Here is a 27,505-nt window from a genome sequence, read left to right as displayed (position 1 = left end):
AAAAGAGAGAAAGACTTCTCTTCTTCATAATAATGGGATGAGTTAAGGGAACACTTCGTTACGATTGTATTTAGGTCAGCACAACTCTGAATCCAGAGTATGGGTTAACGACAAGACATCACACAGATGGTGGCTATAGCAACGAACAAAATGATGAAGAATTAATAACAAAAATGATTGGTCGCCTCGCTACGAAAACCAATGACATACCTTTCGATGAAAAATGGAAAGAAATTGCTCAACACAAGTTAACAGGCAGCAAGATTAGTTTTTTTTTTCTCCTTTTTTATTTTTTGCGCAGGTCCAGACAGGAAAGAAAAACGGGAAAGAAATCCATTAAACTTACTTGAGGTTCCGAACGAAGGAACTTCATATGTGTTATTGGGAGTAATACCCTACAACATCGACAGATGCACACTAAAAGCAAGTCCATTATATTCAACTTCATTTCATGTTTTCTGATATAATAATCCTCTTACTTAATAGGGTTGGGTCCGTTCTGTGAGATTGCTTCTTGTCATAGTTTTTCAGGAAAAAAAAACGATGTTCTAATGTATTTTCTTGGATATCCCCTCCTTTCTTAGTGTATGTGTGTCAGAGAGTTTTCGTTCGTGGTTGAGTATTTATTTTTCCTCTCTAATCCAGATACGCTGCTATTTCTCTTTGAATTTTCAAGTGCTGTCTGGAGCAAATGTGTTTGAGTTATTTATATATATATATTTTTAAAAAAGCAGTTTTAAAAACTGATAGGATTACTGATTTAATATACGTACACAATTCTTTGTGCGAGTAAAACTAATTCTCTAAAGCTAAGTATATTTTAATGATGGGAATTTACCTCCTATATTTGAAAGCACTTAACTAAATAATAGGATTTTAAATTTTATAGGCTAATGGGGAAAAGACAGAATTTTGCATACGCGGATTAACAGGTTTAAAGTATATGTATGTAGGATCCAAGAGAATGCTTGGATTTATTACCATGCTTTATTTTCAGGGGAATAGTTTCCCATTTAAGCAATTAATGGAGCAAATCGTATGCGTGTATGTAAAGAAGATAAAAGGTTTCGATGGTTTGAGTAATAAAAAAGAAAATTCATTAAAATAATTCCTTACTTGCAACATTGTAAAAACATCTAGGAAACAACCATGGGATACATGGGATACAACCTATTGCTAACTGGCAGAATTCTCCAATTGTGGCCAGCATCACGCCTACAAGATGTGACGAAAGTGTTGTTGTAATAAAGATTTAAAGCATTTTATTTTTAAATGATTTTTATTGTTGAATGATTGTCTTACTATTCTTGTCGGTTAAATCAATTAAGCTCTTTCCAATCACTTTACAATTGTTTAAATATATGGTTTTCGGTTGTTACTAAATTAGCTTTTTTTTAACGCTTGAGTGGGGAGATCAAATATACGATTTTGTGTTATTTGATGTAAACTGAAATATAGTTAACGTGTCATTTATATTTGTTGTAATATTTACCCTCCTCTGATAGCTTGTGTAATTATGTTATCGTTTTTCAGTGACTCATATGTAATTGTGGTCAAAGATATAAAACAGCGGAAAAAAAAACTAATACTGCCAGAATTCATTTATACATTGGAAGCTGAATATAAATTCAAGCATTAAAATATAAATTCAGAGATGAAGTTGAAAATTCACAACAAAACACTAAAGAAATGATTGGACTGAAATGACATATATATGATCAAGATTCAGCAAAAATGAACACCAACAACTGCACGACCTTCTTACAACATTTCTTACCTTTACAATCATAGGCTTTCTCGATATTTTCCCATACGGTAACTAAGAAATTTCAATTGCAGAGTAATATTTTTAACTGTCCTCAGAGGATTAGCTTATGACGGTTGAAATCGTCCGAAAGGATGTACTGTCCGACCACAGATGCGAAACCCCTCGATACTTCTGTGCATGGCAGAAGAAGGCGAATCCATTCCGATAATAGGATAATCAATGCGTTTCGTGGGATGAGTATTTATTATTATACATCTGAAAATCAGCTTTTCTATTATGAAAATTCTAGCTTTTAAAGTGGTAACTATTTTGCTTGTACAACAGTTGGAAAAATTTACGTATAAAACACGTGATTTAGCTTGTTGGTGACGAATTCGTACATCGCCTTATTCCTTTCTCCCCTTCAACATGAATTGACTCTTCTTGGCAACTGCCAGCTAGAGTTCACGCATCTATGGTCGGACAGTATTACTAAAATAACAGAGCCAGGGAGACAGTGCTAAAGTACAAATAGCATCGTGTACTAACTGTCGAATTGAACTTTTCAAAACTAACCGTAAGCCTAAAAAGAAGAAGAAGAAATCTTTCATAGGCAATGATCAGTATCAAAATAACTATTATTTACTCTTAGAAGAACTGTTATCCATTTCAGAGTCACCTGAATTGCTTTCATAATTGATTTCGAACTCATCATATCGAGTTCATGTCTGTTGTTTCAACCTCGATCAAGACTTGCTCTTAATCTGTGAAGGTTGTTCTACTTTTAGGAACTTGTTCTACACCAGTACATTCGACTTTGTCTAACAGCTATTCTCAGAGTAGTGAAAATTAATATTATAATTAATTATGACTCGGTTAACATTATGACTAATGGCAGTGATATCATTACAGCCATCTACACCCTACCATATGGACACATTTTAATCAACATTTTAATGACACCAATGGGAAACCACCACTGGTGTTATCGCAATCACCTTGAAAAGTCTTGGTTTAAAGAGATATCCATTGGCTAATTCAATGTAATTTTAATCCTGCTTAAATCTAACAAAACAACTCGGTTTTGGACCTTCCTCAAAGCGAACAAACACTCAGAGCATCAATATTAGCGTACAACAATTAAGTAGCATGAAATATTATTGCTATCTCAGTTCTAGGAGATTCTTCAAAATATGCGTAGTGATTGTTGTGTTTAGACCGAGTTGTTAATATGCGCTTGGTTGAATTATCTTTTAATGCGTGTGAAACTAAGAAACACTAAATGCAGATTATCGTGTTTTTCATCCGATGATGTATTTTCCCCCAGCTGAATACATAAGGTATTTTAAGCTAGAAGTAATCAATCTTTTCTTTTCTTTTAATGACTGTTTACACACAAAGGACATGTTAAAAACCCTCTTTTCATGGGGTGTGTCCGCTAAAAGCTTGCATTGTGAAATTTTCAACACAGAGAAAAGTCGCAAAGATTTTATTGACTAACACCAAAGAGATTTTTTTGACAAAGAATATTTCATTGAATAAAGCTACTTTCTGGACCTTTTATGAAGGATGGAGCGGTTCCAAACACTAAAAAAATTAATGCATAAGTTTCTTTTAAAACTCGTAGAATCTTTTTAATGGTATTTTGGAATAATACTTAGGTCGCGTGTTTATTTCTGTGGACATTAAAAAATGTCATTTAAATTTAAATTGTGAACAAAAATTCTCTCTAATAATCAATTTTCAATGATGATTCTCAGAAATATTATTAAATATTATTAGGCATCTGACGTGTTGATTTATATATTTCTCAACTGGAAAGTGTGCTTTCTATATAATGGTTCATAATGTCTAAGAATTGATATTTAAATAAAAAATACTTTAATTAGAGTTTAATGGTAATGATTCGCGTTCAAATTGTACAGAAAAATCTCCTAATGCCTTTAATTTATCAAAGTTGCCAACGCCGTTTCATTCTAACTCTTTTTTTTTATAAGATTGGTGGCCAGTCTGTTTTCAACCATTTCCGTCTATGGTAGATGTTGTTGAGCTGTGGGGTTAAAACAGCAGATTTTGGGAGGAAAACACATCTACTTCCCCGTGCAAGATTACATGACAAATTAAAAAACAACTTCACACTCTAAATTACATCAGATTTAATTCTATTATATTCGTGGAAATGGCCAAATAAACAAAAGTAACAAGAATAGAATAAAATAGTAATCCACAGTTCATAATTCACAGCGAAATACCAAAAAGCAAACAGATGTAGTAAACAAATAGCTCGCGAAAACTGCTCATTAGTTGATTCACAGAAGCATCAGATCGTTAAAGCCGTCGTATAAGCGAATACAGCGTCGTATAAATGGGCATTGGTCATAAACGAAAGCGTCGTATAAGCAGATCGTCGTAAAACGAAACGTCATAAAACGGGGTGTATTCTTGTCTTTCAGAAACGCTTTTACAAATTCGCAGGAGTGTTTTTGGACCAAAGCATAAAATACTTACCTGGATGCCGTAATTTCTCGTATACCAGCAAACAAGTTGTTTACGTGGTATGAAACTTATAAGCGTTCGTGTTGGAAGATTAATAAATGTAAGAAATAAAAAAAAAATATTTGTTACATTTAAAATAAATATATAATATACAGTCTATATTAATATGAAATAAAAATCCGTAATAAAATATTTATTATTATTTTATAATACCTTTCAATTAAGTTTTTCCCCATTCTTTTTTATATTTTGTGCTCTAGAGGATGTGTGGCAAGTCACATTTAGTCCGATGTTGATTGTGCTAATATGCGTTGTGGTCGTACTTGTTTCTGTGGCTGTGACTATTGTTCTGGTTATGAAAGCTAGAAGCAGAATAGAAACACAAAAAGGTAAGTTTAGTTTATTAGTAAATAGAGTTTTTCGATTCAATATACAATTTTTTTTTTATACTTATACAACACAGTTTATTCATATGAAATATGTTGTTTACATAGATTCAAAGTCATTTGCATTGTTTAATTTAGTTCAAGTTTAACGATCGATAACAATGATGACGTAAATAAATTATTCATATAATCATCTGCGACATCTAGTGGAGCGGTATAGAACCAAGGTTGTAATTATTTAAATAACTAATTCCATTAAGTTTAGATTTTATTTCTAATCGCAAGATGTGCGTTTTAATGATTCAAAGCTGATAATTACTTCTAATTATAAGAGACATTTTAAGTACAGTCGGAATGTTGCAAAATACCTTAAATGAAAGCAAAACTAATTAAAGTAATTATGAAATATCGAATGATTTAAAGTGTAATCCAATTTAATAAGGATGTTATTTTATTACAAGATTCTTCTTAATAAAGAACTAGTTACGTGAATGAACACCTTTTACAAAAAATCATGATTATTAAAGCTTTCAAAAAATTAGAAATATTAAATTCTATAAGAGGATTTTTCTAGCACGTTAATTGATGCCTTATTCTGGAAATGCAAGTGATATAATTAGATGAGATTATTTTTAAGAAAAGGAACAAATCTTCGCATTGTATTATATTAACGTTTCATCTGATTAATATTACACACTTTAATTACACGCTTTAATCAGCTTTATGAATTCAATTATTGGCAATTGAAAACTGTATTTTATCCTATTTGATTCTTGCTAAGCGAATCACTCTTTTGAAGGAATAAATTTAACTTCATGGTTAAAATTTCTAAAAAAAATAGTTTTAAATTAGGTGAACGGCTACCTTTATTTCCGATTAACAAATAATTCATTCAATATTATTATTCAATAATAATAATAATAATAATAATGATGATTATTTGAAAAAAAAAACTTTTGAGTTCATAACTCCTACCTGCACATAGTTCAATCCGTCGCATAACCTTTTGAGGAATGCAGAAAATCGACCGTGAATTTTAACCTAAATGACCAATACCTTCTCGTGGTGCACTTCGTTGCTATGTACGAAGATACTGAATGAAAGCGATGGACTGGTAATTTGAGGTTAGAACTAAATCGTTCTCTGTATTGGAAAACTTAGCGACAATGATAATACAACAAGATGAAATGTTATGTTGTGTGGGAGAAGTTTAGTTTTCGGTGAAATATGTCCCCCGCTGTTTTCGTCAGCGAATTAGGACAAACAGTGAAAAGTGAACTACTTGAACCAACAAACGCAACATCAGCAGAACTGAACAGAGATATTACCATTATAAGGAGTGGAACCAACAGAAGAATTAGAGAAGTAGAAGCACCACGCCGACATTATCGATGATCCCGAAACAAAGAAGACAAAAATAGGGGGGAAAAAGAAGACGAAATTCTTCTACATAACAAATGGAAAATGTTATATTAAGGCAACGGAATCCAATACTGATCAGGGAATGGAAGAAATAGCTCTAATATCTAAACACGGAGATAATCTTCTTGAATGACTGGCACTTTCAACTAAAGTGGTGCGTGTATACACCAAAATGGGGAACTGAACAGCAAAACGTTCTGAGACTATGGGCGGCTCACCGAAACTAAGTAGAAGCGAAAAAACGTTTTGAATCAGTAGAGAAGAAAATTGACTTACAGAAAAAGGAAATCTGGATTCTTGTTGGATAAACAGCAGAGTAGGAAATTAACATAAGACATTTAGAAAAAGTTGGAGAAAAGAGCTAACTAATAATAATAGTAAGTTCCTGCTGTTCGATACATGGACCAGTTATCATTAACTTCATGTTCCAATATAAAATATGTACAAATGTACACGGAGAGAAGAAACAAGAAGTACGAAAAGTCTCATTGACTACGTCATTGTTGATAGTGATATCTTAACGCTAGTTCAGGATGGTGTACAGAGGATTTGAAATTGGTGATGATCATTATTTAGTTTTAAATAGGATAAAAATGAATATAACATTGAAAAGAAAAACATATTTAAAAAGAATGAAAGTAAAGCAGTTTTAACAGATGAAGCATAGACTCAAATATGCAAATATTAATATAGAAAAATTGAAATATTTTGAAACTAATAATGAAATATTGGAGATTCACTAGTAGACTCTAAAGAAAAAATTATTCATTCAGTCAGAAGGCACGTGGCCAAAGTGTCTGCAAGGGTTAAAAAAATCAGAATTCCCTGGTGGACTCGGGAAGATAAGGAGACTGTCATGGAATCATGGAAAAGAGGGGAGGATTTCGAAAGCTATAGCAAGTAAGTCAGCATGTGCTTGAGAGGATACAGAGAAAAATATAAGAAGGTAGATAAATAAAAGTGTAAACGTAGCCAAACAAAAGTCGTGGATAGACAATAGAAAGAGAACAGAAGATAAACATCAGGAAAGTTACAAATTATTCTGGAGGCAATTAAAAAAAAAAGGCGATATGAAAACCGAAGATAAGGATATTCTAGAGTCTGGAGTAATTTCTTTGAAAGATTATTAAATGAAACAAGAAATGCCAGAAGAGTGGTAGAAATATTCAAGAGGAATACAATTAGGAATACGCATCAGTACTTCAAATATAAAAAGTAGTTAAACACCTGAAATGTAGAAAGGCGACTTAGTGGATAATAATCCACTTGAAAGCTCAAATATAAAGGTATAAATGTTTTACAGTGGTTGTACTGCATGAATCAAAAGGCCTGATCAGAGGATCGAATTTTGTATAAGTAGAGCAAAACTCTCTCATATAAATCCGAATATGAGAATTACACAGTAATTTTTATATATTGAATGTTCCATGCAGAAGTGAGACCAATTATCAGCATTCAGAAATTTGTGTGTGTGTGTGTGTGTGTGTGTGTGTGTGTGTGTGTGTGTGTGTGTGTGTGTGTGTGTGTGTGTGTGTGTGTGTGTGTGTGTGTGTGTGTGTGTGCGTGTGCAGAGTTAATTTCAGGGTAGTATAGTTGTTAAAGCAGAATAGGAGATGAAAGATTAGCAAAACTAATGTATGATACCAAGAAAGCAGAGAAAAACCAGTTAAGAGAACATTAAGAAAAACCTCTTAAGAGAACATGTCAGTAATTTTACGAGGATGATAATAGTTCATAATTATCATCTTGAACCATGAGAAAATATTAGCAAGCTTCTATTATTTAAAGCGCGTCTCTTAAGTTAATCATTCAATACGGAATGATTAGACAAAGCATAGCATTAAAATCTTATTTGAATAATCAGATGAGTTGGAAGTTTGTCCTGAAAGTTTAAATGAAACCATACGATAGGCCTCGCATTTAGAAATTATTGAGAACCATATACGGGATGGACATGGACATATGTCTCAAGGCCATCAAACGTTATTATTATAAAATGGTTTCGAGACATATAACCCACCACCATAAGTCAAATCAAGTTAAAAATAATACTCCTGACTACAACTAAAAGAAAATCAAATGAACGTTCTTTCGAAGTATTATATGAAAAAAAAGCCCACTCAGAGAAGATGCTTATTGGCCATGTTAAAAGACATAATCCAGAAGAATCATGTATTTTTGCCTTTATTCGTTCCTTAAAGAGAATCAACGAACTCAGAAAGCGGTTAGTTCAATGGAACCCTAAAAAGCAATAATAAAAAGCAGAAAGATGGCTCATTTGAAATCGTGCTCATAAGGTGCAATTCGTTGTGGCAAAGGTGGATAAAGTTTTGTCTATTAATTACAGAAACTTTAAATTTTTAATGCAAATTCTATTTTTACACTATTCATGTAGAATGATCGATATTAAATGTTGATAAGTAACATACTTTTTTTTTCTTTAGCGGTCCACAAGAAACATGGAAACGACAAGTAAGTGTTCTAAGCTCTGACAATTATATAAAATTCTGTACGTTGTTAATATTTAGTAGAAATTGTAGAGGAGAATGGAGAGGGAGTATTCAACTTGTCTTTAATTACCACATTTCAGTTTTCTTTTAGAATAAAAGGCCCTCACAATACATGTGAGATATCACGAATACATAATTTGTAAAGAGAGTAAAGCTCAAAAGAAACCCATTTAGTTTATGCACCAGAATTAGGTAATTCATATGGAATAATAAAAACATAAATGCAGTGAGGGGCCAAAGTATTAGATGGAAAGGTAATAGTGAGCAGCATTCCATTTATCCCTCAAAATAACTCGTGTCTGGTAAGCACTCCACGACAAATCAAAATCGTTTCACACAGATACTTGCCACATACTTACTTAACCATTCCACAGTTGTCTCAGAAGGGACGGAAGCAGATTTTATTCGCGAACAGCTGCTCATCTAAAATGCCCAACAGAAATGAAAACTCACCCTCTTCTTCTCGAACCATTTCTTAAACTATCTGATTCCTGTGATTTTGTGAATAATTTTGAAGCAAGCACGTATAACTGGATGGATAAACGAGCATGGAACATGTTTCCACGGTTAGTAACAATATTCAGGGAAGTTGAGAATTCACTCATCCCTTCATCTACCTCAAGCAATGAACCTTTGGTTGTAAACATCTGGGTTCGAATCCCATATATATATATATATATATATATATATATATATATATATATGTATGTATATGGATTATCATGTCGCGATAGCGAGCATCATTAACTGTTATTGCCTTACCAGCCGCATTTTCGAAGAAGAATGGACCGATGATGCCTCCAGCCCAAACTCCGCACCAAACAGTGACACGTTGTAAATGCGTTTGTTTCTCAACAATCACTCGTGGATTTTCTGAACCTCAAATGCGACAATTTTGTCGATTAACGAAGTCATCAAGATGAAAATGAGCCTCATCGCTGAAGATGATTTTGTTAGAAAAACAAGCATCCACTTGTTGTTGTTCCATAATCCATTCAACGAACTCTCTTCGCTGTATGTGGTCATTTTTATTAACCCTGAACTGTCAGCTGTCACGCTGTCTTTTCTTTTTCTCGTTGGCAACACTTTACCGCACAAATGGCGCTAAATTTAAATCTTGCGTGAATTTTGGAACACCCTGTATGTGTGTGTGTGTGTGTGTGTGTGTGTGTGTGTGTGTGTGTGTGTGTGTGTGTGTGTGTGTGTGTGTGTTACGGTCCAAGTAATTAATCGGTTTATATTAATAACTACCGGATATTATTAATACAAACCAAATAACGAAGTTAAAGTGAATAATTTACGAGAATTAATCACATGAACAGGTAATTATTAATACTTCCCAACTATTGATGGTAAATGTAATAATACCAAGACATTGAAAAAATGTTATCCGCATGGCTTGAAACAAATAAAACAACAAAATGGACGGAAGGGATAAAATTTATTCAATTTATGAAAAACAGAGCACATCACTTTGGCATAGATCGCAGTCCCAATGAAGCTATGTTTGGCTGTAAAGCTAAGGTAGGTTTGAAAACATACTTACCAGTCGATACATTTTAAGAAATCACGAGTGAAGAAGATCTTGAGATGATATTAAAAGATCAAACTAATAAGGATGTTGAATGTCAGAAGATGATCTCAGAGAGGGAAAGCGGTGCGGTGTTAGGACAGAGAACGGTGACAATGTAGAAGTGGAAATAGACGATACTTATCTGTTGGAGTTCCAAACAAAAACAGAAGGAAAACAACATTCTTCTGAAACAGAAACGATCGACAAGGAAGATAACAAAATAAAAAATATAACTAACGTTGAATTAGAAAATAATGAAAAAAGTAAGAAAAGTACTTCTTTTGTACTCAATGAAATCACAGAAAAATTCAAGAATCTCAAAACTCTGCTAAGCAGTCGCTTAAGAAGCAAGCTGAAAAAATTTTACGGCTTTCAATGACTAAATTTCCCATTGCAAATGTAGGAGAAAATGTTCGAATAACAATTCCAGACGTACACCCTCTGTCCAAAAATAATCCGAACTTTTCGAAAATAGAAGAAACTAGTTGCGCCACCTGTTGTATCTTTTTGTTGTCGAAAGCGGCAACTTCATTAGGGTTGTGTCAACTGTTAATGACATTTGTTTCATTAGAAGCCGAGTTATAGTGCCAAGAGGGACAGTGTGTTTTGACGGACGGTCGGAAAATGTGTTTCAAACAGAGAGCTGCGATTGACTTTTGTGTTAAACTAGGTAAAAGTTTTACCGAAACGCATCAAATGCTTCAAAAAGCATACGGTGATGAATGCTTATCCCGTACTCAAGTTTATAAGTGGTTTAAGCGATTTCAAAGTGGTTCTGAGACTCTTGAGGACGACGAAAAACCGGGCTGTCCAAAAACTGGACTGAGCGAAGTTAACGTCCAAAACGTTAGTGATTTCATCAAAGAAAACCCCAAGTCTTCCGTGAGATTGATTGAATATGAATTGATGATTCCAAAATCAACTGTGCACAAGAGTTTGACCGATAGTTTTGGCCTTCGTAAATTGAATTCGCGATTTGTTTCCCCACAAGTTGACCGACGACCAAAATATGTATCGAATTGAACACTGCAATCATTAAAACCGCTCGTAAGGATTCAAAACTTCCTTGAAACGATCGTTACTAGTGATGAAACATGGTGTTTTGAGTATGAGCCCAAAACAAAGCGCCAGAGTGCTGAGTGTAGACCACCAGAAGAGGGGCATCCGAAAAAAAAGTCGCTTGGAGAAGTCAAAAGTAAGACAATGCTGATTTCTTTCTACGATTCCAAGGGCATTATCGAAGGGCATTATCCACAACAGAATTCGTTCCGACTGGCCAAACGGTTAATGGTGAATTTTATCTCGAAATTTTGAAGCTATTGATAGGGATAATTCGTCGCGTACGGCAGGAATATTGTGACGACAGACCGTTCGTCAAAACACACTGTCACTCTTGGCACTATACTCGGCACTATAAATGTCACTCTTGGCACTATAACACTATGACATTTGTTTCTAATGAAACAAATGTTATAAACAGTTGACACAACACTAATGAAGGTTGCTGCTTTCGAACAACAAAAAAGATACAACTGGTAGTTTCTTATATTTTCCAAACGTTCAGTTTCTTTTTGGACATAGGGTGTAGATAGGGCTAAGACCGATAACCGGAATATTATAGCTGTTATAATTTCTATTGAAAATAAAAACCTAAATAAATTGGGTACAAAATATGGTATTTTAAAGCAACTCTATTCGAGGAACGAATTTACCATTTGTAAGGAAAATTTTATTTCAGTTAATGAAGTTCCTGATATTGAGATAAGTCTAAGAATGTGCCCGCAAGAATTCTAATTTAGGTGGTCAAGGTTTCCAATATTGCAATTGTACAGCCTATTTGTAACTCAAATCGCCTGCAAATGTAAAAAGTCAGAAATCCTTTGTAATTCCAAGTGCCACAGAGGTCTTTCTTGCTAAAATAAGTTTTTTTTTTTTTACCGGACAATATAATCATATAATAAGGTATTTATCTCCTATTTTTTTTCTGCTATTAAATAAAATATTTTTTATAAAACATGTTTTTATTACATTTACCAGACTCCTCTTGGAATTATTAATAATTACCGGTTTATATGATTAATTCTCGTAAATTATTCACTTTAACCTCGTTATTTGGTTTGTAATAATAACCGGATTTATTACATTTATTACCATTTTATTACATTACACACACACACACACACACACACACACACACACACACACACACACACACACACACACACACACACACACACACACACACACACACACACACACACACACATTGCCGAGTTAATTTAGTAGTTCCCCCTCCACTGAGGGAAGAAAACGATTTTTCCCCTGAGTGGAGGGGAAGAATCGTTTAAATAACTAAAATTATGCCTAATAAATGTGTTGTTTTTAGAATATTTCATACGTTTCTTGTTAGAATTTTTTTTCTATTTTTTGAAGTTTCATAAATCAATACTTTAAAAAACGAACTTATAATCTAAGACACAAAATTCCTGGCAAACAAAATTTAAATACTTAAATTATATATATTTATACATTTTTTTCGATGGAAAGAAAAACCAAAAAAATTCTGAGTTATTATTATTTTTTTTTAAATAACATATTCAAAAATATTTCTAGTTATCTATAACCTTTCCTATAGTAGTCTTTCGTCATTCTTGGTTCATTCGCTTCTTCGAATTTTCCGACTTTGTTCCAATAACACATGTTGCTAATAGGCTCTTCGTGTTGTGTGTGCACGATGTTGGTTTAATGATGCGTAAAATTTTTGACTGTTTACATCGGCTACTGCTTTCACTTACTGACTCAAAGATTAATCACTTTGTCAGTAAAAACTTTTTTCTTCAAGTTTTCAAAGAAACGTTATTAATTTTAACGGGGAAAACTTTTCTTAAAGTTATTTTATACGCTTATGTAAACAAATTCTATTTTCAAAAAATAGTGGAAATGGAGAAATAGAAAAGGAGACGACTTATATAATCTATACTTGAAAATCTATATAATAGTTTTAAAATATACAAAAGGCGGACAAGGAAGTCCCTGGAACGAGATTTAAGTTGAACTTGAATTGCAAGGAGTTCATTGCCGTGATTCATATACCGAAGCCCTTAATAGTATGCAGTTCAGAGATGTGGTGATAGTATTTAGCCTTACGGCTGTCTGGGATAGCTATATATGCCACTATCTAGGGAAATGATTATGAGCAAGGTGGTTTACCGTTGCCTTCCTTGCCGTACTATATCCTATGACCGTAGCCTGTTCACGGGGCCGGTTTGCCTGCTTGCGGGATGAAAAACCCCAGATAAACTGGTGGAAAAAACCCTGATGTCCACACCCAAGACCAGCTAACTTGGCTATGGCTGAGGAACTTAAGGCGATTTAGAGTAATATTTATTATACATATATAATGAAATATTAAATATTACATATATAATATTTTATTATATATGTAAAACTATTGAATGTATTATAAAAATGAAATATTATAGTATTTTATTAAAATATTTTAAAGTATTTTTAAAATTTTTCAGAAATAGCTACTACACCTTTAAAAATATTATTTATGATTATTACAAAATAAGACTTAATTTAATTTGAATTTACTTTGAACCTTGTTTAAATAGGGTTAAAAGTTTAAGTTTAATTTGAAGCTTGTCTAAATAGGATTAAAAGTTTTATTTTATTTATATTTATATTTATTTATTTCATTTGAACCTTGTTTAAATAGGGTTAAAAACATTTAAACAGGGCCACAGTAACTTCCGTTGATGTGGCCCTAACAGAGCTCAATCGATACATGCCAAGAGACTTGGAAACTTGCTTAAGTTTTTTTTTTATTAAATTTATTATTTTAGTTATTTAAAAATTAATTAAATAGCCCTGCATATATCTGCAACAACACGGGACAAAGCAATAATCAAAATTTCTTGTAGCCACTAAAGACATTTCGCGCAGTCCTAAGGGGTACACGAACCACACTCAATTTTAGATTCTACAGAGTTCAAAAATAATAATAAATAACGAAAGGATTATATTGGTAGGAAGTGTAACTATATTGAAGGGATAAGTCAATTAGAATGGCTTGAAAAGTCTGTTTATCGTGTCTCATCCCTATTGCTATCTTGTGTTTAAAGAAGAAAAAAGATTTCGTCAGAAACTTTAAATAACTGTCGTTATTAAAACAAGAACAATTTCTAACATTTCAATAGCATCTGTGGAGATGATAAAATCAGAGTGAAATAATGACAGCGGAATTAACCTAAAAGTCTACATCCTGATATGCACATTTTTAAAATGCTTCCCCATGATATATAGAAATATTGAAAATTTCAACATTTCATGGTACCCTCAATTTTTATTTTTTTCAGAACTTTGATTGTGGTTTTTAACTTCTTTCAGATCCATGACGCCACTTCGTCATGATACCGACGATAGAAGAGAAACAATAACTGTAACAGAGGGGGAAGATAAATGTCCGGATCTTATACCAGGTAGGTAGTATGTTAAATATACTTTTCTCTTGGCATGCAGTTAATAGGCCATGCATTTTAATTTTCATTACTAATTTTGAAGTGAGTTTATCTGGAATCCCCGAGTTTCAAAAATAAATGCCACCGCCATCCAAGACCTATCCTTTAAATGTTCCTCTTATCCTTTACTATATTTTAACCTCCCAGCTTTTCCAACAAAAACACATCTAGGATTTTCAACTGGATCAGTGAGACCACTCTCGATGGGAAACAAACGAATAAACTAAAATGGATTCATGGTATTTCTTTGTGGAGGGCGCTCCGTTCTACCGACAATGTTCATTAAGTATGATAGATGTTATATGCAGATCGTGTAATATAAGCTTCTCATAATTAATGAAAGTATGTAAGGGGGAATCGATTGCATTATTTGGATCATCTCGTCTTATATTTTTCAATGTGTTCATAAAATTTTATATTCATAAGCATTTTCGATAAGTATGCAAATGGCATGCAATGGTTAGATGTTTTCTCAAGTGTTGTCAAGGTGAATTAAATAGAAAAACAAAAAGTCCTTTACGTTAACAATAAGGAAAAAAGTCTACGAATTTTGATAGATTTTCGTATTTCCAGTTGTTAAAGTGATTTACAGTGTTTGTTTAGCAAATAAAGTGCCATCACATATTCGATTAAGTGTTTTAATATTAGCATTATTTTCGTGCTTAAAGAAAAAAGAAGAAGTTCAATTTTGTATTTTTTTTCTTTCCCAAATTCTGCTATTATCTACTTTAGTGCTCTCCTATCAGGTGTTTCTGATACTTTAAAAGTAGGAAGTTGCCTAAGGACAAGACTCGCAGCTTGTAGTGAAATATATGAAACAGTCGCTAGGCCATGCATCTAAATACCTATTCGCATTGTTACCTCTTCATATCACTAACCAATACCATCGAAGTTCATCTCGGTGGTGGTGTTTACGTAGCGCCATTAGCCATCTTTTTGCTGTTACGTTCATACCTGCAAGGTGAACTTGGCACCTGAAGTGATTCCAAGCAATATTGAACCAATATGTATCGGGCTAACTGTTAAAAAAACTCCTCAGCCGTGTCTGATTGCAATGTTTAGCGCGAAAAGAAAGACCTGCTGTTTGCAGCATCTTCATTTATAGAGTTTGCAGCATCTTCATTTATAGACTCATTCGTCAGATAAACATTGCCTGCCCGAAGTTTGTTGCTTTTTTTTTTCTTCTTTCTTCTTAGAGAAGAAAATTTGCTGGAATATTCTCATGCAATAAAAACAGGAAGGATAAAAAAGTGAAAAAAGGACAGCAAAAAATAAAGAAGCGGACTATCCGATAAATTAAAATAATAACAAAGCACTAAAATTGTTTATTAACAATAGTATTCCATTAATTATAAATTTGAAAAGTATAAATAGACAACGTTTTAAAACCCGCAATTTCATTAATTATCAATGAAATAAAATTATTCAAATGTTTCTTTATTTGTTGTGTACCCGCGTAAATCATTTTTTAAAATATTTTTTTAGATTGCTAACTAAAAAGAATAGTTTGATAAATGCTATCGGTTAAAACAATACAGAAACAATTACCAAGGGAGAACCAGAACCATTAGATGATGTACGACTGCGTTTAAATAAATTATATTTTCTATCCCAAATCTCAAAAGAATATAAAATATTCATAACGAAACATAAAGATTCCTTCTTCTTGACACGTTTCAAATATTTGTTTCGTTTTCAGACGAAAAACATTTAATATTTATAATGTAAATTCTATTTTGTATGTTACTTTCACTCATGTAATCTTTTAGTCTCGAGGGTGAGCCTAAGGAAGTATTATTTTGTATTTTATTTATTTATTTATTTATATTTTTACTTGGTACGGAAATCTTGCAGAACTGTTTCAAGCCAATTCAGGCCTCCAACAAGCAGGGGGGGGGTCAACACAGGGTGATAAAAATATTTAAGTTACTCAACAAGGATTTGTTTATTTGTTATAAGAATTCTAAGTTTAGAGTGCTTGTAATTGGCGTTTAATTTTTCTGCGTATCTGCTTGATTTACTACCGAACAATATATTTAAAAATGAGTCTCAAATGATGATTATATAAATTCTAGAACTACGGAGCGATATATATATTCTTCTTTCATCTGCTTTTGTTATTGTCCATATCTCACTGCCATAAAGTAAGGTAGTCTTAGCTACTGTATTGTAGATTTTTATTCGTGTGTGTTTTTGTACATAATTGGGTTTGAAAATTTTATTTATAATGTTTGTTACTTTCAAAAAGTTTGATAGCTTTGATTCTATATCATTTTCATTTTCCATTCTTCTTCTTCTTCCTATTCAACCTTTTGGTTCTGTCTAGTGCTGCACGAAGATCTTCCCCTTGGTTTTCTAGACCACTCGGTTTTCTGCCTCTCTAATCTACTCAATCCCGCAACTTGTTCTAGTTCATCCCTTCACATTCTTCTCTATCTTTTCGTTTTGCTCCATCCACTGTTTTTCTAGTCCGTCTCCCGTCATTGCATCTGGCAATATGGCCAGCCCATCTCCACTTAGCCATATGACATCGTGCATCTTAAATATCTGAATGTATTTACTTGCACTATTTTTATTTATTTTTATTTTTTTTGTTGTTTATTACTGTTTTGCTTCATATTGGATTAGCACTTTTGAAGGCCATGATTTTTGTTTTTATTATTATTATTATTCAGGCCTCCATGGAGTCAAAAGACTCATCCTGGGAGGTCCTAAGGAAATTCTGGGATCGAACCTGGGACCTTCTGCGTGTGAGGCGGATGTGATAACCACTACACATCTTTTGTTTGTTTTGTCTGTTGATATTTCCATAGCATATGTTTTTGTCAGATTACTTAGACTGCATAATGATTTTTGTAGTTCATCTTCATTGTTTCCAAGGGTTATTTGGTCATCAGCAAAAAGTAGAGTAGCTAATCTGTTGTTACGGTTTATCTTGAATTCTCCTTTATTAGTTATCTTCCATTATTTTATGATTTTATCTATAAAAAATCAGATAACGCCTTTTTATTCCCGTATGTAGGGAGTAGGCGAGGCCATTTTAGGAGACTGAGTGGGCAGTTTAATCTCCACTGGTACCCAATCAGAGATAGCTGGCCGAAGGCTATCACTAATTAAGCAACATGCAGTGCCCCCATCTCGTTGTCCCTAACCCTAACACTCGCATTTAATGTCTGAAATAATGTGGGTTCTACGGTCGATTTTCTTGAATTTAGGGGACGAAAAACCCGAGTTTCCGGAAGAAAAAACCCGCTTTCCCGTGCCAGAGATCGACTAACTCGGGAACCGGTCAAAAAAAGGTTTAGAAAAATTTCTTCTAGTCGCCGACCAGATTCGAAATCAAGGTCTTCCTTCGTGCGGTCAAACGCCGTAGTGTGCAAACGCCACACCAACTGAGCTACACAGGCTCTTTACGCTGATTTTATATATATATATATATTTATATATATATATTAAATAAAACCGGTAAGAGAGGGCAACCCTGACCTACTCCTCCATTTATTGGAAACTAGCAAATGGAGGAGTATGTTGTTGTCAAATTATTGTACTTCACAGATATTTTATTTTCTTGATATATACTAAATAAGACTCTATTTCATATTCTTCCAGGATTTCCCATAGTTTTTCTCTGATAATTTTATCAAATGCTTTGGTGTAATCTATAAAAGCTATGTATGTTTCTATGTTCATTTATCTGTGTTTTTCGATTAGTAATTTTAGTATAAATGCAGAGTCTATGTAAGACCTGCCTTCTTCTGACTTCTAGAATTCACACACACACACACACACACACACACACACACACACACACACACACACACACACACACACACACACACACACACACACACACACACACACACACACACACACACACACACACACACACACACACACACACACACACACACACACACACACACTTTTTAATGTATATTATTGCATTCATGGCAAAATATTCGTCTTATACTTGCGAAACCATACTCGAACGCTAGCGCAATTCTGTATTGTATAGCAACCAATTTTTATACGGTACATTCAACTAATGATAGGATACGATGTTTGCTTTAATTTTTACAATAGATTTCGCTTGCGTTCTACTAAGTGGAAAGCGGCGTAGTGAATGCATTTGTTCGTCAACAAAAAGAAGGGCGAGCTGTCCATTCAGTCCAGCACATATACAGGGGTCCACATCGGATCTCCTTAGTTTCAACGTGTTACTAATACTTAAGTGTGTGGACCAAGGTGTCGAAATTGCACAAACGAGAAGGAACTCTCACCAAGTTTTTGTTTATAAATTCTGGATGAAACTTGTAGAGTCTCTGGAACGTTTGAACAATGCAAACCTTACATATTTCTGCATTTCGATTTTTTACCGTTCTTTAAAACTAGGGAGGTCTGATATGCACACCCTGTATTTGTTTTTTAACGCGGATACGTTATGAAAATATCTGGGAGTGTAGGGAGGGGATTGGTAACATATACAACGATTCTGAACTATCATTTCTTTGAAAGGAAACTAACTCCCAAAGAGAGCGTTGTTTTAAGGCGCTCTGAAACTATAGAATTTATAATATTAAAACGCGTATATTTTATTTGTATTCAGGTTGTATCTTATTTATTGCGATTCCGTATGTTCACCAGGCATCCACATATGCCTTATGGTCACTCCACATGCTCAAAAGCGGCCATGGACAATATGAAAACGAATAGACATGACTGCGTCACATTAACACTTCTCTGTAGATCAGAGCCATCGTAGTTCATTAAGCAAAATGAGCAGTAAATTTGGAGAATAGAAAAATTGTTTACTATTTTTATTTTATTTGATTGTGCATATTTTCTTGAATTTAGACGTGCAGCAAACTAGTGTTTGCCTAGGAGCTAGGGGCTACATATATATACCCCAACAATAATCCTGCTGTGGATACTGAAACAGTAATTTCATGATTTTATCAGGAAATTCATATCATCAAATCGCGAGCCGTACAGTGATAAACAGCTGGTCATAGTTTGCCAACCCCTGCTTAAATAAATAGTTTGCTGCTTCGAACGTTTAATCAACTACTATATTTATTATTATATTTATTATTACAATTTAGAAATAAATTGCTACATAATTTATTTTACAGTTATTACAATTTATTTTACAGAGTATTACAATTATTACAATTTGTACACCTTTTTATTTATAAATAAAAAGGTGTACAAAATAAATTCGTATTCTATATGAAATAATTCCTAAATTACTGTTTATCTCAAATATTTTACAAAAGTATAATAAAATTATATTTCAAATTTTAATTTTCTTTTACTTTTTCAAGCATTTTGACATAAACAGTAACCAAATATTTGTTTGCAATAATTAACATTGATAATTCTCTTGTAAGAACAAGTACTGTACTACAATTATGAGCTTTTAGACAATATGGCTTAGATTATATTGTAGTACCTGTTCTTGCAAGAGGAAAAATGAGTTTGTAGTGCCAATAAGAATTAATAAGAAATTATATTTCTTAATCTTTTAATTATTCATGATGTAATTTGGTCAGTTAATATTGGCGATCAAAGTTTATATTTTCACAGTTAAAATGCTTTTTTTTTTGTTTTTTGAGAAAACAAATTTTGTTTTCATATTAACCGACCAACTTACATCAAGAACAATTAGCAGGTAAAGAAATATGTTGGCATTCATGTACTTAGAACTAATAAATATTAAACTGGACGTAATACTTTTCAATAATTTATTTGCTAATTACCGTAACAGAATATCAATCGAATGATTAGGTCCACTGAAATTAGACGCAAGCCTAATTGCCAACCAATGAAAGTGTAACCTTTCTAGTTTTCTTTAAAATGTTAATAAGTTCCTAGATATCGTTAACCAAAAACATGGCATCCGTATATGCAACGTATTTCTAAGATTCAGGGAATGAAATTCATAAAAATTCAGAAATGTATTCACAGCTGGAGTACTGCCTTATCTACAACCCCACAAAAATAACCCTATTTTAAATTTTTTCTTCTTTTGGAAGGAATTCGGTCTAAGACGAAATTCCAGTCCAGGACTAAAGTAACCTTTATAAGGGCATTTCAACCAAAGGTGAATAAGCCGATCTCATAGTGAGGTGGGAGGGTTTTCCTTCCATAAAAATGGCATTTTTTATCCTACAAAACAGGCGTGTAGGTCAGAGAAAATACATAATTAACAGACATAATATACATTTCATATCTTACTTGCTATTGCCGCAGTGTCATCCAATCAAACCAAACTAACCAAATTACAACTAAAATAATCGCTCTGTTATTTTTAGTTAGTCAGATTAAAATACGATAACGAATCTTTTTGAGGGTTCGTCAACAAAACAATGATTAGCCGGTATTTGGGAAATTCAAACGCTAAACAAACTAGCTAGAGAAGACATCCTTTGTAAAGACTGAGCAGACCATGAAAAGATAATTCGCACTATTACAGTATTCATTAGATTTATATGAAGTCAAGTTACTTGAAAGTAACAACCCATTGAACTTAGTATGCTAATGGAAAGATAAGATGAAGATTATACGTTGGAGGCATTACTGCATTACTTAACTAGCAAAAATAACTGCCAAGCATCCTTTATTTATCAGGAAATGTAAATATACGTGCAGTGAAGGCATTTTTCATAATCACAGTTAAACCTACGTTTTGAAATTATCTCGCAAATGTCATAGGCTTTGGTTCTGCACTTACAACTGTATTTCTCAATAGTGATTAGCAAATGCTTTTTCTTCTCCTGTCTTACTTTACATCTTATCACCTTTTCTGAATTTGAATATTTTAATATTGGAGTGCTTACTCATTAATCTTCTCTCCTGTCAGCGTTTTCTAACTTTAACACAAAAAGCAGCATAAAATGGATTCCGTTTGTTTCCCTGACAAGATCTCTTTTCTTTGGCTAAGATTCTCTTACAACCACACCTATAGTTGAGAGAAAGAGGCAGCCATGTTTATTTATCACCATTCTCCCGTTACGTTGTGTGTATCCACTGTGGCCGTTAGGGATCAGGTGTCGGCTGGTGATAAGGCTAAGGCCATGGTTAAATCTTTTTGTCAATATTGGATATTTCTTTATAAAGGATATTTGAAACTTGGACATCGAAGACTTTGGGGGTGCCGAATAAAACGAACTACGCAAAGCAGACATTATCAGCAGAAAGACCAAAATGTATATTTGAAGTTAACCCTAAAACAGACAATGGATTTAGAAAGATCTGTAGCATTACGAACATAAAACCTTCCTATATAATTCAGTTTGAATCATCTCCATTTTCTGTCGCTATAAATAGCCTTTTTGATCTCTTTTTTAAAGAATATTATTACAATTCACATTTAAACTTCATCTCAGCTCATCAGTCTTCATCTTTCTTCGTATCTTTATTTCCTGTTTCTTAGCAATACAATCTTTTTCTTTTCGTCTTGTTAGCGTCCCATAAGACAAGCCTTGTTTATTTCACTCACTATTCTGTCATTTTTAATGATTTTTCTTACTTCCATCGTTTTCTACCTTATCTTTATTTCATTATTATTATTATTATTATTATTATTATTATTATTATTATTATTATTATTTTTCAACAGGAGACGCTAGTTTACCTTGTATCAAAAGGTCATTTAATCATATTAATCAAGTGAGTCTTACTCTGAATTTTATTTCTATCTTATGTCCGTTTTATATTAGTTTATTTTTATGTTTTCTATTTTTATTTATATACATAAATAAAACTATTTATATTCCCATAGGCATTACTTTTCTGAACCACTCACAATTTTTCCTAAGCATGCAAAATTACGTGAAATTTCTGGTCAACATATTTTCCCACTTTAGCTTTAAATGTACTGAAATAACTTCTGATTTTCTGCTTTCAGACCAATCTCTTTTCGTTGGAATTTCCATTCCTACACTTTTCTTCCTAACCAGATAATTGACTATTCAAAAAAAAAAAAAAAAAAAAACATCAAGAGATTGTTCATTTCTTCTTAAATACGAGTACTTTCCCCCACACGATATCCATAAATTGTACTTTGCAAAGAAAAAATATTTAAAAAAATGCGAGGATGCTAAAAAGTATATTTCCCACAGAAAAAAAAAACTTTTAATTGTGTTAGATATGGTTTATGGGAAGCATTGACGCCATTATCTGTCCCACAAGATTTATATTGCAAAATGAAACAGAAAGATGACTAACTCGGTGGGTTCAAGAATGATTTGAAAATAAGTGATGATTGGCTGCATTGCAGACATTGGAATCTTTTCAATAAAAAGGCAAAAGTATTATCATCACAAGAAACTGCATTCTTTATATTAGGAAACACATAACAAGAAATAATGTGCAATCTGTAAATTATTACGTCTGATCACTCGGATAAAAAGAAGAGGTAAACGTATGGCTGCCGTCGAACCTCATGACCTCTAGGGCTACTATGATTCGATTTCTCGTCTCCATGCGAACAAGCACGAAATGTTCATTCTTTCCAATAATATGCGAAACTGATGACTAACAAAATATTATTATTATTTTATTTTGATAATAATATTCCTATGGGGTTCCTCCCTTTCTCCCTCGTCCCTTTTGGGGTTGGGGTTGAGCCCTCCTAATGAGAGATTAAGTATAGGTATTTTATGATTGTTGATCCGTGTGTGTGTGTATTCAACGACCGGTTTGCCTGTTATGAAAACCAAAACCCGAGTTTACGGGTGAAAAAAAATCCTCTACCATCGTATGATGGCTAACTCATCTTTAGTCGAATGAGACTTTTGTTTCTCACATCATGGAGAGGAATCGAACCCAGGTCTTTCGGGCCAAAGGTCTATACCGACTGAGCTACGGAGGCTCTATATTTTTTTCGAATGGTGAACAGAAAGCGTGATATTAGAATGGAGGATATTATGGTTCCATCCATATTTTATAGTCAAATGTAGAAAGAAACTTAAAATCTTCGAAAATTATCAGAGAGAGAATTTATGAGAATGTAACCTTCGGCATCGGAGTTGCCTTGGATAGCAGTCAAAGTTTCCGGCTGGTCTCTGATGAGAACCAACCGTTTGAAACAGCAGTCAGGGAAGTGAAATCTAATTCAAGCACTAATGAAAGGTGGATATACGGGATCCTTGACAGAGTTCGTGTCTTTAAGTAGTTCAATACTAAGACAACTGCGATACCCAACATTACATTCTCATAAGTTCAGATAAATTTTGAAACTTTTAAGTTTATTTCTATATATGGCTATAAAATATGCATGGATCCATAATATCCTTCATTCTAATATCTTATTTCTGCCAATTTGAAGCCTTTTGACTCTATACTTTTAGTATTGGAAAATATTACTTTTTTATTCCACTGATTTACGTAGTCCGGTGAAGCAACGCTATGAGAGAGAGAATTCGCAACTTTCCTAATATTTCATGTTACACCAGGTAATATATATTCAACTGAATCTTCCTTCTCTCTCTCTCTCTCTCTCTACAAAAAACTAACACACAAATTCCATTTATCACTTCAATATCAATTTATTCTTCGACTCATCCAAGTTCAACAGACATAATTATTTTCTGTTCGTTCGTATTTAGGCTTATTTTTTTAAACCCTCGAATGTGGGTGTCAGTTAATATTTTTGCCGATAATGCATGTGCGAAATATGTGCACGTGCATATGAAAGTTCTCAAACTTTAGCTGATGTGAACCTGGTAGAGACGTTATAACAATCAAACCCTGCCGGATGAGTGTGTGTGTGTGTGCTGGATTTAGTTTAGTGAATATTAAAGTGGCTTTGTGTGTGCGTGTGCTTCTCATTTTTACTATATCACGCGCTGGTTGCACGTGCCGGGAAATGAATAAAATGTTCGTTTCAGCGCGCGCGTCATAGATGGATGAGATCACGTGGCAACACAGTATGACAGCGTAATGAATAAAAGAGAGAAGAGAAAACGAATCTGTCATAAGAACGGTGTACGGCGTTTATGCCACAATAACGCGAACGATCGCCAACACGCGGTGGAAGTGACAATTCGGATGAAGGAGGTAATTTTGAAGAGCCCAATTTGGTTCATTCATTAGCTTGCAGTGTGTCTGTTATTTCAACTTTGTACAGGTTTCTAACCATTTTGGTCCTTAAATTCTCGTTTATTTCAGGGGTGGAAATGACAGGCGAATCGACAGCGGACAGAGTCAAGCAGGAGCACAACGAGGAGGCAATGCTGGAAACTACGCTTGTCAGTGCAGCTACCGCTCCAAGTTGTACTATCCTTGAGTATAAGGGGGTTACATGTGTAAGCAACTCACTGTTTGCATTATTCTTTGTCAACTACATAAATGTTCATTATATACATATATTAAATAATAATGCATATATAAAAGTATATGTATATTTTTATTATATGCTAAATCTTGTCATTCATAATTTGGGAAAAAAGAAGTAGAAATATTTAAACTTTCTAAATTTAAATTTTAAAATTGTTATAGAATTTTGCTATAGTATTTTGAAATAAATAATTTATTAATTAAAAAATTAAAAATTTTACTTTAATTGAAACTTTATTTTAAATTACAAAATATAACGTAACACACTGTTTTTATTTTTATATAATTTGAAATTATAATTATAAGAAAGTTTTCAACATGAATTACTGGTGTTCTAATCCGTTACTACTAGTGTATGTATGCGTCCTTTATGAGTTGAGAATAGTATAGTGTTAATTGTCTGATTAGCTGAGTTGAGAGCGTTGAATCTTTCTCTCTCGGTGACTAACTGTGAGATAACCCCCCCCCCCCCTACTCATTGGAGATAGCTTAAAAAAGTTCCAAGTGTGACACAGAGTAGGAATCCTGGATTATCTTAATTCACCAGTAGACAAAAGTACACGAGATTCATATAAAAGTTATAAATTTACAAACTTAAAAAAACTCAAACAAGTCTGAAACTAAAGGAGCTGTTATAAGAGATCATTCAGAATAAAAGTTTTCACACACACACACACACACACATCAGTGCCTTACGCTGCATAACTGGTATTCTTTCTTATCCGTTATTTAAGTTAGGAAAGTTTTGAATATTAATGATTGTAATATAATCCATTCATTAAGTAAAGACTACGTTTCTCATAAATTTTCCATTTAATCGAAGATCTGACTCTGCTCAATGAATTAAAATCATTCATCTTGGAAAGCCATAATAAGCCTTTGCTTTAAGGCAAGCAATGGCTTTTACCAATGGAGCACCCGAGGTAGGCGTTTACTTCTTTCTTATTATACGGATATTTCATACATTTCTTCCAATAGTTATTGTGCTATTTTTAATTAAGACCAAAGACTATTATGTCTGTTAATTGAGCAAGTTATTCTGGCTAGTTTGCTTGTATTTGTTGGATGAAAAACGCTGCCATCATTACATGAAAAAGACACTCACCAATATTCGAGTCCTAGACAGAATTCGAAACCATGTCTTTACAAAGGATAGCGCGTCGTCGATACTGACTAAATATATTTCTTCCATGTATTTGTTCTAAATCATGTAATAACTAGTTGTTATTTATCGCTATAAGCGGTCTTTTGACTGATAAGTGGGATTGGTTGTTACCTTAATACCCATGTCTTCGCGAATATGAGCATAACCATCTTGTCGAAGTATATTTTCCAAAATGCAAAGATGATCTGTATTATCAGGAAGAAAAATTGTTATTAATTTTCTGAAATATTCAAAAATCGAATATCTTACGGCATTCTTCTTTGAAATGTCTGAAGAGCTATACATGAATTACAAACTGGTAATGCATTTGATGACTTGGACTTCGTAAAATGACTCCAGAGGTTTTTATTGTTGCACAGAGATCAATGAAGAAATTTTGAGCACCGTGAAATATACGGGGTAGTTTTGTTGAACTGCTGACTGGATTTAGTACTGTCGCTTATGTTTAAAAATGCCTTCAGTAGATGAAACATTATTATAGGTTGGCTAACTATACACAATAGTTTTGAGAAGAGACACTCAGGAATAATTGGATACATAGTTGAATGAAGAAAAAGAAAAGGAGTAAAGAAGAAGAAAGACAGATCGCATGCAAAAAATTAAACCTTTCCGGTTCTGCTAAATCCCACGTGTGATAGGATATAACGCAAAGGATTACGTAAGTCATGCAATTGCTGAGATAGTGTATCAATGCCTATTGGGTTTTTCAGTGAAGGTTTTATTCACGCAAACTAACAATCGAATGATATGATAGAATATTGAATTGAATAGTAGAATATTGATCAAAGAATCCCTGGACATTTACTGGCGATTTTATTTCTCCTGAAGATGCAGTCTTCATCTGCTTGTATTACCTAAGTTTGTGATCCTTAAATTTTAATTGTGACGAACAATATTTTTATCTGTATTCAAAGTGATTAATATTAGCATGCTTGGTAGCCTCAACGTAGATATACGTCTAACACCATGAATAGGTCTAATCAGGATAACCTGGAACGCGATGCGATTAACATGAAGAATTTGCAAAATAATTAGAATCCGCTAGTATTTTCAGCATGGCTCAAATTTCCGGCTCAAATGTGAAAAACTATCATTTCAATATTAGTAAATGTAAAGTTATGTACTTTGGTGTGATAAGATATTCAATGACATTCTGTTGGCGAGATTATGCTAGGAGAACGGGCAAGGCTAGGGATCTTGACGATTTAGTGGAGAGAAAGTTGAAGTTCGAGGGTCATATTTCAAAGATTGCTAATACCATTCAGAGGATAATTACAATGCTAAAACGACCATTGCCATGTAAGGATATGGAACTCTTTTTGCCTATTTACAAGGCTATGAT

The 27,505-nt window shown here is 33.3% G+C and overlaps 1 protein-coding gene across 1 annotated transcript in view; it reads left to right on the top strand.

Moving 5' to 3' along the window:
• LOC150093869 (neural cell adhesion molecule 1-like) overlaps positions 1-27,505 on the top strand; it is a 386,146-nt gene that overhangs the window by 350,001 nt on the left and 8,640 nt on the right. The window contains exons 9-12 of the mRNA XM_090412543.1: positions 4,504-4,632; positions 8,496-8,523; positions 14,527-14,618; positions 24,831-24,967. Coding sequence (XP_090268669.1) covers positions 4,504-4,632; positions 8,496-8,523; positions 14,527-14,618; positions 24,831-24,967 — 386 coding nt within the window. The remainder of the gene's footprint in view (positions 1-4,503; positions 4,633-8,495; positions 8,524-14,526; positions 14,619-24,830; positions 24,968-27,505) is intronic.

This window comes from Typopeltis vanoorti, chromosome 23, assembly GCF_054136105.1.
Source record: "Typopeltis vanoorti isolate ZY-2024b chromosome 23, IOZ_Tvanoo_1.0, whole genome shotgun sequence".
NCBI lineage: Eukaryota > Metazoa > Arthropoda > Arachnida > Uropygi > Thelyphonidae > Typopeltis > Typopeltis vanoorti.
Note: the sequence above shows the minus strand (reverse complement) of the source record. Positions and strands in the feature narration are given on the sequence as shown.